The sequence below is a fragment of the Gorilla gorilla genome, chromosome 8, assembly GCF_029281585.2.
Source record: "Gorilla gorilla gorilla isolate KB3781 chromosome 8, NHGRI_mGorGor1-v2.1_pri, whole genome shotgun sequence".
In the NCBI taxonomy this organism is placed as follows: Eukaryota; Metazoa; Chordata; class Mammalia; order Primates; family Hominidae; genus Gorilla; species Gorilla gorilla.
The window spans coordinates 131,318,436-131,336,611 of record NC_073232.2 but is presented as its reverse complement, the minus strand read 5'-3'; the positions used below and the strand labels follow the sequence as shown (position 1 = coordinate 131,336,611).

At 46.7% G+C, this 18,176-nt stretch overlaps 2 protein-coding genes across 2 annotated transcripts in view; one reads left to right on the top strand and one right to left on the bottom strand.

Annotated features, from left to right (window-relative positions):
• The window catches only part of EIF3A (eukaryotic translation initiation factor 3 subunit A), a 46,657-nt gene extending 36,549 nt beyond the window's left edge, over positions 1–10,108 (top strand). The window contains exons 18-22 of the mRNA XM_031015054.3: positions 1,000–1,088; positions 2,370–3,148; positions 6,733–6,934; positions 7,865–8,055; positions 8,880–10,108. Coding sequence (XP_030870914.1) covers positions 1,000–1,088; positions 2,370–3,148; positions 6,733–6,934; positions 7,865–8,055; positions 8,880–9,109 — 1,491 coding nt within the window. The 3' untranslated portion in view covers positions 9,110–10,108. The remainder of the gene's footprint in view (positions 1–999; positions 1,089–2,369; positions 3,149–6,732; positions 6,935–7,864; positions 8,056–8,879) is intronic.
• A 3,285-nt stretch (positions 10,109–13,393) lies between these two features.
• On the bottom strand, positions 13,394–15,708 carry NANOS1 (nanos C2HC-type zinc finger 1). Its single transcript, XM_031015055.3, has one exon. The coding sequence runs from the start codon at positions 15,668–15,670 to the stop codon at positions 14,441–14,443; it is 1,230 nt and encodes a 409-aa protein (XP_030870915.3). The 5' UTR covers positions 15,671–15,708; the 3' UTR covers positions 13,394–14,440.
• Positions 15,709–18,176: the final 2,468 nt, after the last annotated feature.

Here is an 18,176-nt window from a genome sequence, read left to right as displayed (position 1 = left end):
CAACATGTTGAAATCCCATCTCTACTAAAAATATAAAAATTAGCCGGGCATGGTGGCAGGCGCTTGTAGTCCTAGCTACCTGGGAGGCTAAGGCTCAATTGGCTTGAATGTGGGTGGCAGAGGCTGCAGTTAGCTGAGATCGTACCACTGCACTCCATCCTGGGTAACAGAGTGAGATTCCACCTCAAAAAAAAAAAAAAAGAAAAGAAAATTCAAATAAAGGTTCTCTTATTCACGCATTGTTTGCGACTGTAGCTTATTCTTAGCTTTGTAGATTTTTTTATTTTTATTTTTTTGAGACAGAGGCTCGCGCTCTGGTGCAGGCTGGAGTGCAGTAGTGTGATGTTGGGTAACTGCAAGTTTTGCCTTCTGGGTTCAAGCGATTCTCCTGCCTCAGCCTCCCAAGTAGCTGGGACTACAGGCGCCTGCCACCACGCCTGGCTAATTTTTTGTATTTTTAGTAGAGCCAGGGTTTCACCGTGTTAGCCAGGATGGTCTTGATCTCCTGACCTCGTGATCCACCCGCCTCGGCCTCCCAGAGTGCTGGGATTACAGGCGTGAGCCACCGCGCCCGGCCCATCAGAGTACTTTGAATAGAGAAGTACTGTTAATTTAACCACCCCCATTAGACATTAAATAAAATGTCTCCACCTTTCTTTGCTTAGTAGGCACTGTGATGTCCATTTCAGGGCATGTGGCTTTTTTCACATTCTTCAAAGGGGATTTCTAGGTTGAAGGAAATCTGTAGAGGTGTATGTTCCCAGGTTGCTTTCCAGCAGTGTTATATCGGTTTGTAAGGCCACCTACAATATATGAGACCACCAGTTTCCTTGTAGCGTCAGTCTGATCTCAGATTAAAAAATAAATGAAATTTTAAAACTTGCTTATTTAAGGGCTTCATATTGTTATAAGTACAAAAAATATATGAATGGTAATACCAGTAGTTGTAATAGTAAATGGTTACCAATGTAATGCTTCTTTTTCACTTTGTCAATGGAGGACTCTCGTTGGGGAGATAGAGATTCAGAAGGCACCTGGAGAAAAGGACCTGAAGCAGATTCTGAGTGGAGAAGAGGCCCGCCAGAGAAGTAAGTAGAGTTGAGGAAAATAATGCCGCTCCAGTTCCTGTTAATATCTTATCAGTGGTTTTAAAATTTGGTTCATTTTGTAGAGGCAGGGAAAGGAGAGCCATGAAGAATTGTGTGCTTGTCTGATTGTGTGTGGGTTTGTATTTTGTTTTTTTGGGTCTGCTGCCCAGGCTGGGGTGCAGTGGCGCAATCTCGGCTCCCTGCAACCTCTGCCTCCTGGGTTCAAGTGCCTCAGCCTCTCGAATAGCTGGGATTACAGGTGTGTGCCACCACACCTGGCTACTTTTTGTATTTTTAGTAGAGATGGGGTTTTGCCATGTTGCCCAAGCTGGCTTTGACCTCTTGACCTCAAACGATCTGACTGTCTCAGCCTCTCAAATTGCTGGGATTACAGGCATGAGCCACCGCACTTGGCCTGTGTTGTTGTTTTTATTGTTGTGGTTGTTGTTTTGAGATGACGTCTCACTCTGGAGTGCAGTGGCGCGATCTCGGCTCACTACAGCCTCAACCTCCCTGGGCTTAGGTGATCCTCCTGCCTCAGCCTCCTGAGTAGCTGGGACCACAGGTGCGCTCCACCATGCCTGGTTAATTTTGTTTGTTTGTTTCTTTGTTTTTGAGACAGAATCTAGCTCTGTCACCCAGGCTGGAGTGCAGTGGCGCGATCTCGGCTCACTGCAGCCTCCGCCTCCTGGGTTGAAGCAATTCTCGTGCCTCCCAAGTAGCTGGGAGGCACTTGTAATCCTCCCAAGTAGGATTACAGACATGCACCACCACGCCTGGCTAATTTTTGCATTTTTAGTAGACCCGAGGTTTCACTATGTTGGCCAGGCTGGTCTTGAACTCCTGACCTCAAGTAATCTGCCTGCCTCGGCCTCCCAAAGTGCTGGGATTACAGGTGTGGGCCACTACGCCTGGTGAATTTTTATATTCTTTATAGTGATGGGGTTTTGACATGTTGCCCAGGCTAGTCTCAAACTCCTGGGCTCAAGCAGTCCTCCCGCCTTGGCCTTCCAAAGTGCTGGGATTACAGGTGTGAGCGACTGTGCCCAGCCGCATGTCTTACAATTAAGTAGAGATGGGTTTTGCCAGGCCAGGCTGGTCTTGAACTCCTGACCTCAGGTGATCTGCCTGCCTCTGCCTCCCAGAGTGCTGGGATTAAAGGTGCGAGCCACTGCTCTGGCCCATACTGAAGTTTTAAAAAAGCACGTGAAAAAAAAAATCCCCAAAGGATCATATGCTTTTTTATTTTATATATTTTTAATTGTTCTTGTTGCTGTGTAGGGAGTGGAGACGTGGAGAAGGGCGAGATGAGGACAGGTCTCATAGAAGAGATGAAGAGCGGCCCCGGCGTCTGGGGGATGATGAAGATAGAGAGTCCTCTCTTAGACCAGACGATGATCGGGTTCCCCGGCGTGGCATGGATGATGACAGAGGCCCTAGACGTGGTCCTGAGGAAGATAGGTTCTCTCGTCGTGGGGCAGACGATGACCGGCCTTCCTGGCGTAACACAGATGATGACAGGCCTCCTAGACGAATCGCCGATGAAGACAGGGGAAACTGGCGTCATGCGGATGATGACAGACCACCTAGACGAGGACTGGATGAGGACAGAGGAAGCTGGCGAACAGCTGATGAGGACAGAGGACCAAGACGTGGGATGGATGACGACCGGGGGCCGAGGCGAGGAGGCGCTGACGATGAGCGATCATCCTGGCGTAATGCTGATGATGACCGGGGTCCCAGGCGAGGGTTGGATGATGATCGGGGTCCCAGGCGAGGCATGGATGATGACCGGGGTCCCAGGCGAGGCATGGATGATGACCGGGGTCCCAGGCGAGGCATGGATGATGACCGGGGTCCCAGGCGAGGGTTGGATGATGATCGAGGACCTTGGAGGAATGCCGATGATGACAGAATTCCCAGGCGTGGTGCAGAGGATGACAGGGGCCCTTGGAGAAACATGGATGATGATCGCCTTTCAAGACGTGCTGATGATGATCGGTTTCCCAGACGGGGTGATGACTCAAGACCTGGTCCTTGGAGACCATTAGTCAAGCCAGGTAAAATTCTATTTCCTAGAATATGTTTAAGTGTTCACCTGTAAAAGTGAAATTCTGATGGATAAATATCAGGGCTGTATTGTTATTTTCCAGATAAACTGGTCTTTCATCTTTCCTTCAGTATCATTTGCAGTTACTTCGCTGTCAAAAGTTTGCCTTCAGAATACCACCATCCAAAACATAAATAACCCAACCCCTCTCTTTAGTGATGTGCTCTTTGTTTTCCTTCTGCTTCGATGACTGCTTCTTTGAAGGCTCTTCCTGTACTCATGCTTTCAGTATTGGTGTATTTTTCAGGTTTTACTGGGAACCAGCCTCCTTTTAAAAGTAAATAATTGAAACCAAAATGTACTTTATATATTTATTTTTGCCAACTGAGAGATTATGCAAGGAGGAACTCATTTTACTTCACTTTTTTTGAGACAGGGTCTTGCTCTGTTGCACAGGCTGGAATGCAGTGGTGCAGTCATGGCTCACTGCAACCTTGACCTCCCGGACCCTAGGGAGCCTCCCACTTCAGCCTTCTGAGTAGCTAGGACTACAGGCGCATGCCACCACACCCTGCTAATATTTTATTTTTTTGGAGAGACGGGGTTTCGCTGTGTTGCCCAGGCTGGTCTCAAACTCCTGGGCTCAAGTTATCCTTCTGCCTCTCCCTCCCAAAGTGAAGTGCTGGGATAACAGGTGTGAGGCACTGCGCCCAGCCTCATTTTTTTTCTTAGTCCTGGGCCTGCTTATTGTTTCAGACTTTATTATTCGTGAGCAGTTGTATACATGTTTGTGACATGCGTCTATTACCATTTTTTTCTTTTTCTTTTTCTTTTTTTTTTTGAGGTGGAGTCTTGCTCTGTCTCCCAGGCTGGAGTGCAGTCATATGATCTCAGCTCACTGCAACCTCTGCCTCCCAGGTTCAAGCAATTCTCCTGCCTCAGCTTCCCAAGTAGCTGGGACTACAGGCACATGCCACCATGCATGGCTAATTTTTTTTTTTTTTTTTTTTTGGAGACGGAGTCTCGCTCTGTCATCTGGCTGGAGTGCAGTGGCGCGATCTCCCCTCACTGCAAGTTCTGCCTCGCAGGTTCACACCCTTCTCCTGCCTCAGCCTCCTGAGTAGCTGGGACAACAGGTGCCCACCACTATGCCTGGCTAATTTTTTGTATTTTTAGTAGAGATGGGGTTTCACCATGTTAGCCAGGATGGTCTCGATCTCCTGACCTCGTGATCCGCCCGCCTCGGCCTCCCAAAGTGCTGGGATTACAGGCATGAGCCACCACACCTGGCCATTTTTTTGTATTTTTAATAGAGATGGGGTTTCACCATGTTGGCCAGGCTGCTCTCGAACTCCTGACCTCAAGTGATCCACCCACCTCGGCCTCCCAAAGTGCTAGGATTACAGGCGTGAGCCACTGCCCCGGCCAGTTTTCTCTAGGTAATTTCTGCGTACTGCACACAGGTGACAGCTGCTTACTGCATATAGCACATCTCCACTTGGTAGTCTTACTGAATGTCTAACACAGCCTATCCAAAACTGGACTCATTACCATCACATACACGTGCACTTGTTCACGCCCACCCATCCCTCTGATTCTCTTCAGGGGCATCACTGTCCATCTAACTGTCTGAGCTAGGATTCTGGGAGTTGTTTTGTCTCTGTTTCATCCTTTATGTTAAATCTTTATTTAGTTCAGTTCTGCCTTTTTGATGTTCCTGAAATCCACCCTCCTCTCCATTCCCATTGCTTGTACTTGGTCCTGGGTCAGCATCATTTTCCTCATCCGCTAACTGGTTTTTGCTGCCTCTCTTACTCCCAGTTTCAATTTTGGGTGTCGGGGAAATAACCAGAGCAGTTGTTGTAAGTGCAGATCTAAGTGAGCCGCTTCCTTGCTTTCCCCAGTTGTTTCTATTGCCTCCTTCGTCTCTTCTAGTCTCACTTCATTCTCCTGTTCAGCTGTTACCTTGTGTAAGACATTTAATTTTTCTTTTCCTCATGTTAAATGGGGTAACAGTATAGCAGATTCTTACTAATTTGCTAATTATATTTTATACAGTTGCCATGAATACTGAACTCCTGTTCCTAGGGTAAATACAAGGTTAGGTTCTTGTAAGCTTCTAGTCATGATATTTTTGTCAACCAATCAATACATAAAATGTCTTTTATGTGTTTGTGTTTAAAGACTCCCTATTTCTGATATGTTGTTGATTCATTACCATTGAATTCATGGTCAACAGCATTATAACTCATTCATGAACAAAGCTTATCTAATACATGTATTTTCTCCTTAAGGCATATCATAGCCACCTTGTGCTTGGGGCCACTAAACAGCATTTGTTTTTTCTCTTTTTGAGGTGGGGTCTCACTCTGTCTCCCAGGCTGGAGTGCATTGGCGTGATCTCAGATCACCGCAACCTCTGCCTCCTGGGCTCAAGAGATCCTACCACATCAGCCTCCTGAGTAGCAGACTATAGGTGCACACCACCAAGCCCAGCTAATTTTTGTATTTTTTTGTAGAGATGTGGTTTTGCCATGTTGCCCAGGCTGGTCTTGAACTCATGGGCTCCAGGGATCCACCCTCCTCGGCCTCCCAAATTCCTGAGATTACAGGCGTGAGCCACCACGCCTGGCCACTAGACAGCATTTTAGCACTACACTTGGAAGCCATTTTAAACAGTGAGGTTACCAGCAAATTTACATCTCTATATGTACTGTATATAAAATGTTCCTAGATTCATATATTCCATGCATAAGTGTGAGCCACTGTGCAGGGTTAAAGGATTTATTCATGATTAATGACTAGATAATGGGTGGCAAATGGTGGAGGACAGGAATATAAAAGGAAAGATTCTTTTTTGGATATGAAGGCCTTGAAAACGTTGCAAGGTATAAATACCTCAAAATTGGGACTCAGAGAAAACTCTTGAAGTTTTCTGCTTAAATGAGTGATCTGTGTAACATCAGAACTAACATCAGAACAGATACTATGCTGAAATCTGCGTGCAATAGGAAAAAATTCTAAAATTTTCAGTGGTACTTTTGTTTTATGGAACACTCAACACAGATCATTTAAGGTTTTTTTGTTTTTTTTTTTCCCTGTTTGTTTTTTGAGACAGTCTCATTCTGTCATCCAGGCTGGAGTACAGTGGCACCATCTTGGCTCACTGCAGCCTCTGCCTCCCAGGTTCAAGCAGTTCTCATGCCTCAGCCTCCTAAGTCAAGTAGCTAGGACTACAGGCACACCACCACACCTGGCTAATTGTAGTTTTAGTAGCAACAGGGTTATTACCATGTTGGCCAGGCTGGTCTCGAATTCCTGACCTTAAGTGATCCACCTGGCTCGGTCTCCCAAAGTGCTGGGATTACAGGTGTGAGCCACCATGCCCGGCCCATTTTAAGTTTCTCATATAAGTTTAAGATACTGTTAATGATGTCTGTGCAGTGATGTACACAGCTTTAGTATTTTTTAAATCAGTGTCTTAAATTAGCATTTAGAATGATGATGAATTAATGCCAACGTCTATTCATGATTGCCAATCTGTTTCTTCTTTTAAAAATATTTTAAAAATGTTTTGCTTTTTCAAAAAAATAGGTGGATGGAGAGAGAAAGAAAAAGCCAGAGAGGAGAGCTGGGGTCCACCTCGAGAATCAAGGCCATCAGAAGAACGTGAATGGGACAGAGAAAAAGAAAGGGACAGAGATAATCAAGATCGAGAGGAGAATGACAAGGACCCTGAGAGAGAAAGGGACAGAGAGAGAGATGTGGATCGAGAGGATCGCTTCAGAAGACCTAGGTGTGATGTTCTAATTAAATTATTTGTAGAGGCCGGGCGCGGCAGCTCATGCCTGTAATCCCAGCACTTTGGGAGGCCGAGGTGGGCGGATCACCTGAGTTCAGGAGTTCGAGAGCAGCCTGGCCAACATAGTGAAACCCCATCTCTACTAAAAAATACAAAATTAGCCGGGCGTGGTGGCGCATGCCTGTAATAATCCCAGCTACTCAGGAGGCTGAGGCAGGAGAACTGCTTGAACCCGGGAGGCGGAGGTTGTGGTGAGCCGAGATTGTGCCATTGCACTCCAGCCTGGGCAACAAGAGCGAAACTCCGTCTCAAAAAAAAAAAAAAAATTCCCTCTTAAAGTAAGAAAATGGAGGCCCAAACTTCGTGGCTGTCTAAAGGCTGTGTGACCCGTTGGGCATTGGAACCAGTCCAGCCATCTTTGTCAGTCCGTTGCTTTTCCCCCTGTGGTTTAGGGCAGTCAGTTTTCTTGCCCTTAAATTATCAAAAGCCCTTTGATTTTATTAGTAGTAGAAGTTCTAGCTTGTTCCCGCTGCCAAAGTGTCCTTGTACTGACAAATGTAGACCAGCAGTGTTCGATGCAATTTTCTTCAAGGAAGAAAATGTGTCTGCTGGCCAGTATGGTAGTCAGCAGTCACATTTGGCGGCCAAGCACTTAGAATATATGGTTGATGCTCCTAAGGAAATATCTCCGTTTTACTTTAAATGTAAGTAACCACATATGGGTAGTGGCTACCGAGTGGGACGGCACAGATCTGGGTGTTCTCATTTGTTCTCCACGCCCCAGGCATCAGGTAAGGTCAGGTTATGAGTTTAAACTGTCCGTTATATTTGTAAACTCTAAGCCCCAGCTTGGACTGGATGTACTTATAATTATCCATTTGGTCTAACAGTAAGAACCTGACCTGTCATTGTAAATGGCTACAGGGATGAAGGTGGCTGGAGAAGAGGACCAGCTGAGGAATCTTCAAGCTGGAGAGACTCAAGTCGCCGGGACGATAGGGATAGGGATGACCGTCGCCGTGAGAGGGATGACCGGCGTGATCTAAGAGAAAGACGAGATCTAAGAGACGACAGGGACCGAAGAGGACCTCCGCTCAGATCAGAACGTGAAGAAGGTATAGAGGTTACACACAACTGAAGTATTGGAGAACTGTCGTTTCTGGGGGGGATTTGGGTTATTTAATTATATCATAAATTTGTATGAAGGCCAACAATAAGAGAGTTGATATTTATTCTATTTAGAATTCATGATTTTCATACAGTTACTCAATGGTCATGTTGTGAAGTGCACTTGTCTCTAAATTCAAAGTACAGTAGTAGACTAAATTGGATAGCAGGCAATATATATAAAGTTTACTTAATAAAAATGAAAAAAATTGTTATTTAAAAGCAGCTTCCTGGCAGATTAAGCACAAAGTGGAAACATTTTCTCTGAAATTGTAACAGAAGTTTATTCTTTTTTAAAATACATGTATTTTTCATTTTTAAAATCCTCATTTTTCTCTTGGTTTTTAAAAATTAATTTTCCATATGTCTTGACATCCTGTTGTGAGAGAATTTTTCTGTCATAGCCATAACTTTAAAAACTCCTGTATTTTGTATGGTTAATTTGCTGTTAAAATTCTTCAAGAGCCAAAAATCCTTTCAGTTATAAAATTTTCATTCAGCCAGATTTTTGCCACCTTGTCTTATGGGTTTATACTAACTGTAGTCCTTCCCAGGCTAGTGGTTTCTGCCTGTTTTCAGATTTTGAGTTTTATCTGTACATTTGTATGTTAAAGATTGTCAGAAATTGTATGAGCTTTCATTATGATTTCTGTATTGTTAATCTTTAGTACAGGAATTTTGAGTAATTTGAGGCATTTCTTCTGCTTAATTTGAGCCAATAGAATATAGTACTAACTTAGTTTTTTTTTTTTTTTTAAATTAAACTTTTTAGTAAGTTCTTGGAGACGTGCTGATGACAGGAAAGATGACCGGGTGGAAGAGCGGGACCCTCCTCGTCGAGTTCCTCCCCCAGCTCTTTCAAGAGACCGAGAAAGAGACCGAGACCGAGAAAGAGAAGGTGAAAAAGAGAAGGCCTCATGGAGAGCTGAGAAAGATAGGGAATCTCTCCGTCGTACTAAAAATGAGACTGATGAAGATGGATGGACCACAGTACGACGTTAAGTCTCAAGATAATGGATTTAAACTGGTGTCTTAAATAGGTTTGATCACATTCAAGGATTATTATACTTGTGCTTCAACCAATCTAAATTGGATTCTTTAATGTTGTTTCACCATAACACAAAAAGCATGAACTTGTATTAATCCTATATAATAGATTGATCATGCACCATATCCACAGGAGGTTGGAAAAACCATGCCATTTTCTGGAATTTAAGGGTGTTGCATTATTTCATCCATCATTTGTTGACAAAAAAAGAAAAACTAAAAAATAAATTTAAAATGTGAACCTTCAGGTATTGAGTAACACCTTTATATTGGTATAGAACTGATAATTTTTTTGATTTTGAAATATCTGATAATAATTTGGAATGAAGTAAGGTTCTGTTAAAGAAAATATATTTGAAGACCCTTTAAAGCAGTGAATCTGAAACCATTTTCACACCCTTAAATGGTTGATACGTACCTATTTTAGGTATTTTGAGGTATTTACCATAAACTAAATTTAGAAATTTTTTAGATTCACTTGAAGTAAACATTGCAAACATTGGATACGGTGGGGTTTTCTTTAGATTTTACTTGAGAGAAGGTGAGTATAAAGCAATTTGCAGTTGTTGTAATGACAAGATTACTGCGCAAGTGTGAATCCAAACAGTATAGCTTTTAAATTTTAAAGCATTTGGTAAACTATCGCTGAGTTTTTTTCTGTTGCCAATAGCAAACTGCTTTTCCATTAATGGAGAATTCATGCCTTTCAAGCATTTTAAATATGACAATATTTATAAATGTATGGTTTGGAGGAATCGTTTAAATTCTTTCCTAATTTTCTTTCTTTTGAAGATAGATTCTTTCAACAAGTAATTTGTAGTAATGACTGTGTTGACTTCAATTTTGGAGCGCAGTAGCTATGTTAAAGATGAACTATTTGGTCTCATTGAAGCCAACACAGAACTTGCTGCTGTGTTTTTTCTTCAGTGATAAATAAAATACTTACATAATTTGTTTTAGTGTTGATTTGTGGTTATAGTATTTTGTTTATAATGGTAAATTTGCATATTCAGTTGAGTTTTTTTACTTGAATTTTTATCAGTGCCATTAAATGTCTGTGTTTAGTATCAATGAAAATGAACCTAAATATAACAAAGAAAGCATATGTGGCTAGGATGTCCCCCTAACATGTCTTCCTTTGTTAATGCAGGAATTCCTTAGTTTCCTTGTAACGCTGTCCTCTGAGTTTGTGTGTGCATGTGCGTGTGTGAAGTACCACCTTGGGTTTTCACCTGAAATTAGAAAAATCATAGTTAATTTGAGAAAATGTTACAAATTCATCATGGCTGTAGGCACTTATTTCTGTTATTGAGTAGTGGTGAGAATTCCTATTGGTACAGCTGTAGGGCCAGAAGAGGGAGTATTGATGCTTTTTAACTTAACCAGATGCAGCTATTTTTGTTTGATGTTACCAATGATAGAAATCATTTTAAACACCTTAGTATCTGGTATTTCAAATACGTAGAAGTCTTTAAAGGTCTTTCGTGGGGAGAAGGACTTTTCTTTCATAACAAGAGAATTTCAGATCAGTGATTTTAAGTGGGGCAGTAACTTGCTAAGAGTTTGCTTCCTGGAGAGTAGATCTGTATGTGTGACATCACAGGTAAGCCCCAACAATTTATTTAATCAGATTTGTTCAGATGAGTTACTGCTGCCTACGTTAGAGTTAGGTTTCAAGGCGAGTCAGCAAACCCATCCTTTCTGCTCAGTCTCCCATACTGTTCTCCCAAGTTCTTTGTTCTGGGAGTCAGAACCCAAGTGCAAGAGGAGGGCAGAAGAGTCTGATGCTGTTACTTTGCGATCCTGCTCTTGGTTTCCACTGTCCAGGCCATACAACTCTGTCTACTCCCATTAGTATTTACCAACAGGTGTTAAAGGAAAGCTGAACAAGCAGCCTACTCACCGATCTTGTGGCTTCTGCAGTTTCATTGAGAGTAACATTGCTGTTAATACAGATAGATCCGGTAGTAGAGACATCATCGGTCCAAAAAAGACTTTGCATCTCATTAGTTGTCCATAGTGACTACCAGGAGGTGGCTGACATCTATAATGTGTGGGACGTTTTTATGTAAAGAACTGCCTGTGTTTTTTTTTTTTAACCAAAGACACTGACCATATATTGACTTATAATTTTATAAGTCTAATTGAAATACATGGGGTACTATGAAAGGACTGTTCCTTGAGTGGCTACGATTAGAAAATCAGGACTAACAAACTTTTCTTTGTCTGGAAGCATATATATTTGTGATATAATTTTAATATGTATAATTTTGGTTTAATAAATCAAATCTATGACAAAAGTTGTTCTCATCAAGGCTAATAATTCTGCAACTTCCAAAAAGGACTTTGTAGGAAAATTAAAATACAAAGAAAAATAAAAGCCACTAGAAATTTTAAGTCTGTACAGAAAAGAACAGGTTAAGACAATCTGTACCTCTACAGTTGGAGAAGCCCTTTTGACTGTTCCCTGTATTGTTTTGCTACTAGGCAAGTATGCAGCATGTTCTTACGAAGATAATTTTGTCATACTTTGTATATTTCTTAAACTTTGAAAAATTGGGTTTCTCTAAATGTAATTTTGCAAAATGTTGAAAGTTCCGCATTGAGTTCCAAGGATTTTTAAATGAATGTGTTTACATATACTTTTCATAAGAGAACCCTAGAAAATTAACTATAGTAATATTCTGCGTTTTAACTCCCAGTATTCATTGTCAGCTGGAAAACCTAGGCAAATTTGGCACAGGGGCTGAACATGGGGTACTTTTTTTCTTTTTTGGAGACAGAGTCGCTCTGTTGCCCAGGCTGGAGTGCAGTGGCGTGATCTGGGCTCACTGCAACCTCCGCCTCCTGGTTTCAAGCAATTCTCCTGCCTCAGCCTCCTGAGTAGCTGGGATTACAGGCGCCCACCACACCACCCGGCTAATTTTTGTATTTTTAGTAGAGACGGGGCTTCGCCATGTTGGCCAGGCTGGTCTCCTGACCTTGTGATCCACCCGCCTCGCCTCCCAAAGTGCTGGGATTACAGGCATGAGCCACCACGCCCGGCCTGAAAATGGGGTACTTTAAAAATAGATGAATAGTGGCTGCCTGAGTAGTGGAAAGGGTCTTCTGGATTCCTTTTCCAATACTCTCCTGCCCTCAGGAAGCTCCAGCTCAATGTTCTTAGTTCTGGTAAAATAGTAGCAATGTCAGAATATCAAATTAACATTAGGCACATCTCATCACAGTGACTCCCATATATTGAGGCTACGCCAAAGCCCCATGCTCAAGACCTTTGGAAACCGTCTGTAATTTGACTCTGGAAATACAAAGTAGCTAAATTGATCTTGCCACCTGGCTAGCCCTTTTGGCCTAGAGATCTAATGCGCTGTTCATAGTGGTCCTTTTGAAAAGGCAGAACACGAGCAGTGAGAGAGGTAAGAGGATTCATGTTGACCTTAGAAACTTCACCCAGAAGGTGAAGCTCATTTAAACTGGTATATTTTCTAGCAAAAGAAAGGAGAACAAGTAATTACATGGTTTCATTAAGCTACTTAATTTAGGCCCAATCAGATCTGCAGTTCTCTCTGATCTGGGGTTAAGACTAGCAGCGTTGGATTATTTGTCTTTCCTGGCTAAGAAACATTGTGCTTTCCCCCTGCCCCCAAGTTCTTGATATGCACCTTTTCTTTCACCAAAAAGACAGCTATCGGGTATTTACCCCACCCTCTAACACACCTTCAAATGTAGGTTCCTGATTGAGTCAATTTGCTGTGGATGAAGTTAGCTGTTTAATGCGAAAGCAGTCTAACTTCTAGTAGCCTAGCTAAATCCTACTGGGAGCCTTATACACGTAGACTAAATCTCTTGCTGGTATCTTCAGATAGTAATGCATTTGTGTATTTCAGATGAGTTCATCTTAATTCACTCCTATTTTTTGCCTTCTATTGCCTTGATGGGCAGGTAGCTGCATTCCATAGTGTGGCATTCAGTATGGTGGATTTAAAAGTGAGGGTGGGAGGGTAAAGTAGGGGTTAGGAACTTTTGCCCAAGGATCAGGTTTAGTCTTGCTTATGGGTAAACTGGTGGGGTTCCGGAAACGGACATGGGTCTTCCAGTAGGAGTGGGAACACATGAAGGACCCCCAACAATTCCTTTAATAAGTGCTTATTCTAGTTTGAGCACTGCCTGTATTAAAGTCAGACGCAGCCCACGGTGGAACCTTCTTGAATACGAGTTAATACACGAATAGCTCAGAGCTAGAGATCCATCTTCTATTTGTTTGACAGGCAACAGCTGGAATGGGCTTTCCTCCACTAGGAACCCTGAAATTGAGCAATCTAGGATGAATTAATACTGCTGCTCTTCCCTTCCTCCCTTTGATCTTAATATCATAAACGTTTTTAAAGAACTGGAAGTGGGTGAGTGTGTAGAGAAAAGGCCAAGTAGGAAAGTTACAGGTGAGATTAATGAATTCATACTGTTACTGTATAAATACACAATTTTTTTAAACAGCACCATTTCCAAGTTATACACAATATGATTATGACTTGGCACAACTTTTAAAGGTGGAAAAGGCTAGTTGCTAGTTCAGTAATAAAATACCTGGTACATAGAACGATAAGGAGCTGTATGCTACCTGCTACACATTGTGCATTTTACACCTCCAGCTAGGACAGAAACAAGCCACAAGGAGGGAATACCCGCCCAAATTAATACTGGAAAGTTTACAAAACCTTCACTTCTCATAAGGGTGATGCTACCAGCGGCTTGCTTCACCTGGAATTAGAGTAACTGATTTTTAAAGACAACTGAGAATATTAACTCGCTTCAAACAATAAAATAGTCATTTTGCCGACATTTCATAAAATCGCCAGTTTTAAGCTCAGTTCAGAGGCTTTTAAAAAAATATTCTAGACCTAGTAAAGTGCCTCCATTCATAAAATGAAACATCCAAGATTGAGACAATTTCATACTGATGCGCATCTAAAATAGGTCGACGTATACAGTAAATAAACAGCGCCTCTAAGTTGCCATATTTCAGTTAGTGGAATACACACCCAGCCTTCGCCGTTCTGGATGTGCCAACTAGAAACTGAAGACAAATGGGGATTTCAGCGTCTAGTCACAATCGTTCAGCACGGAAGTACTCCACACGGTCGGCTGCTTTTCAAAAACCACCAGGACGACGTCCCATGTCGAGCCGACCGCTGAGCCGCACGCCTCCCCACGGCGGGGGCGAGATGGTGCGCAGACCTAACGGTGCGAGGGGCGGCGGCGACCCTGGGCGGCCGGGAGCCCGGGCCTTCAGCGCAGCTTCTTGCCAGGCGGGCCGTCCCTGGCGCTGCGGGGCGGCGGCACTTTGGAGAGCGGGCAGTACTTGATGGTGTGCGCGTTGTCGCCGCTGGCGCCGCACAGGGGACACGTGTAGCGGCGCAGCACGGGGCACAGCACTCGCCCGTCGGGGCCCTTGAGGATATGGGTGGTGTAGAGCGCCATCGCCTCCTTGTTGTTCCGGCAGAACACACACACCTGCAGCTCGGGCTTCAGCAGCCGGGCGGCCGCCGCCCCGGAGGCTGCGTGCAGCCGGGGCTCGGCTGCCCACGCCGGGGCCCGCTCCTCGCGCGGCGTCGCCTCGCTGGTGGTGGTGGCGGCGGCGGCGGCGGCGGCGGCGGCGGGCGCGCAGCCCAGCAGCACGGCGGCGGCACGACCCGCGAACGGGCTCAGCTCGGCGAAGCGCTCCTCCAGCAGCCCGGCCTCGGCGGGGCCCGCGCACAGCTCCAGCGCGCGCAGCTCCAGCGCGCTCCCCAGGTAGCGGCCCCGGGACCCCGGCTCGTCGCTGTCGTCGTCGTCGTCCTCGTCGTAGTCGGGCGGCCCCAGCGCCGGCCCCAGCGCCCCAGGCCCGGCCCCCGCGTGGGGGGAGCAGCAGGACGACGACGAGGAGGAGGGCGGGGAGCCGCCGCCGCCGTTCCCACCGCGGGCGCAGCCGAAGCGCGGCTCGCCGTCCACCGCTTTGGTGATGAGCGTGGCGAGCCCCAGGTAGTCGTTCCAGGAGCTGAAGGGCTGCGGGTGCGCCGGGCCCGGGGCGCTCACGTAGCGGGCGCTGGGCACGAGCGCCATGGGCGGGGGGGCGCGGCCGCGGCGGGGCGAGCGGGGCGCCCAGGGGAAAGCCTCCATGGGCGGGCTGCGGGCCGCGCGCCGCCTCCCCGCCGCCGGCGCGGGCCGGACGGAAAGGACACGCCGAGCCTGCCCGCCGGCCTGCCGCGGGGTGGGGCCGCCGCGCCGCCTTTTATCGGGCCCACTCCTCCCCGCCCCCCGGCCTCGCCGCCACGGCCCTGCCCCCTGCGTTCCCCCGCCCCGGCCACCTCGCCCGCGCCCCGGACGGAGGCGGAGCGGAGGCGGGCTGGCTGTGCGCGCGCTCCGCTCCAGCCCGCGCGGCTCCCGCGCCCCGCGCGCTGCGCCAGCCTTGCCAGCTGTCGGGCGGCCTTCATTCCGGGAGGGGGCGGGCGAGGCGCCGCCTGGGGCCGTGGCGCTCATTGGCTGCAGACCAGAGTCCCCCGGCGCCTCGGGCGCCGCTCCGGACGCTGATTGGTGGGAACACGGGGAGGGGGCGTGTTCTCCGCGCAGCTGGGAGGTGAGGAGAAAGTAGGGGAGAGAAGGGCCGGGGAGGGACGGCCGCTGGGGCCCGCCTTCGTTCGAGCGCCGGGCCTGGGCTTGGAGCAGGTGACCAGGCCTGGGTCTCCTCGGCCTGGTGGTGAGGCCCACCGAGGACAGGGGTCAGGGTGGCCACAGGTTTACGCCCCCACCTCCCAGCCTTTAATGGCCCCAGGCCCTAATCCTGAGAATCCCCGCTATCCACCCCCTTCTCACCAACATCAGCATGAAAAGCTGGACGCGATGGAAGGATGCAGCTCTCCCATCACAGCCGCCCGACCAGCCAGTGGCTTCCGTTTGCACCGCGCGTTGGAGCGCTTTCCCCTGGGCGAAATCCATACAAACCCTGAGGTTCGGGGAGGCTGTGGTTCCTGCCGCGGTAAGAGCGGAGGGACGCAGGACTTTCTGGCTGCACGCAGCAGCCTTCCTCCCAACAGGTGCTCAGGGACTTCAGCCAATGGGTGGCCGATAGCCGGTGACTTAGGTCGGGGTTGGGGCTGGGCCGGAAAATCTCATGGCTGGAGAGCCTAGGACAGTGACTGGGATGTGTGTGTGTGTGTGTACCCCCTCGCCCCAGAGGCCTGAGGCAAAATGTGGGTTGTATGTGCAGTTTGAAAAACAACGTGTATTCAATGTTATATTTTGTCTCCTTCCTTCCTTCCTTCTTTCCCTCCTTCCTTTTCTTTCTTTCTTTTTTTTTTTTTCCGCATCCCGGGTTCAAGCAATTCTCCTGTCTCAGCCTTCCAAGCAGCTGGGATTACAGATGCCCGTCACCACGCCGGGCTAATTTTTTGTATTTTAGTAGAGACGGGGTTTCACTATGTTGGCCAGGCTTGTCTTGAACTCCAGACCTCGCGATCCGCCCGCCTTGGCCTCCCAAAGTGTTGGTATTACAGGCGTGAGCCACTGCGTCTGGCCTCTTTCTTTCTCTCTCTTTCTTTTTTCTTCTTGATTTTTCTTTTTTCTTTTTTTTTTTTTTTCTTGAGACAGGGTCTCACTATGTTGCCTAGGCTGGTCTTGAACACCTGGCCTCAAGCGATCTTCCTGCCTTGGCCTCCCAAAGTGCTGGGATTACAGACATGAGCCACCACACCTGGCCTCAACATTATAATTAAATACTTTGAAATGAATAAAACATGTTGTGTAAAAGCCGTGGAGAATAAGGGCCAGAAGATGAGTTTTGATTAGGAAGATGGCAGGTGGTCTTACGCTTCCCAACTTTTTTAAAAATTGAAAGTAGGAAAGGCTTTAGATACTGAGGGCTCTTCCAGGATGAAACCTAGAACTGGGATCAGGAAAATGCCTCCCCTGGCAGGTGGGCCCTGGCCGGGTGGGCTTCATGGGGCAGGTGGGGCTTTCCTTCCTCACTCTGGACCATGCAGTGGCTGTGGAAACAATGAGCCCTCACTAGGCCTGAGGCCACACTCACAGATCTTGGCTGTGCCCAGCAGGTTTAGAATGGCTAGGATGCCCAGAACCTAGTGCTGGCATTGGTTAATATTAGAATGAATGAATGAGGGAATCAGAATGTCAGCACGGGAAGGGATCTTTGGGATCATTCTGTTCGATCTTTTATTGCGTTTTTCTTTTCTTTTTTAATAGACGGGGGTCTCGCTATGTTGCCCAGGCTGGTCTTGAACTCCTGGCCTCAAGTGATCCTCCTGTCTTGGCCTCACAAAGTGCTGGGATTGCAAATGTGAGCCACTGCACCCAGTTCTGTCCAATCCTTACAGATGAAGAAAATGAGACCTAGAGAAGAGTAGGATTTCTTTTTTTTTTTTAAGACAGAGTCTCACTCTGTCGCCCAGACTGGAGTGGGATGGCACGATCTCGGCTCACTGCAATCTCTGCCTCCTGAGTTCAAGCGATTCTGCTGCCTCAGCCTCCTGAGTAGCTGGGATTAGAGGCATGTGCCACCATGCCCACCTAATTTTTGTATTTTTAATAGTGATGGGGTTTCACCGTATTGGCTGGTCTCAAACTCCTGACCTCAGGTGATTTGCCTACCTTGGCCTCCCAAAATGCTGGGATTACAGGTGTGAGCCACTGCGCCCAGCCAAGCAGGACTTCTTTAAGGCCACAGTGACTATGTGACAGAACTAAGACTCTGGTCCTGTTACTCCCGGCCGGGTGGCCTCCTCACTACACCCTGGACCAGCACGTTATCTCAGACAATAAGTCTGTGCATGCATCCGCAGAACTCCAAGGCACAACACAGGGGAAGCTGGAAAGAAGTGAGGTGAGGTGAGGCGATATGGCCTTGGCTGGGGCCCCTGCCCTCAAAGAGCAATCCAGGGCTCTGGCTGGCAGGCACGGGAAAGGACTTGAAGCAGTGAAGTGAGGCCTGTTCTGGCCGCCTCTCTGGGTTAGGGGTTAAAGATCCATGTTT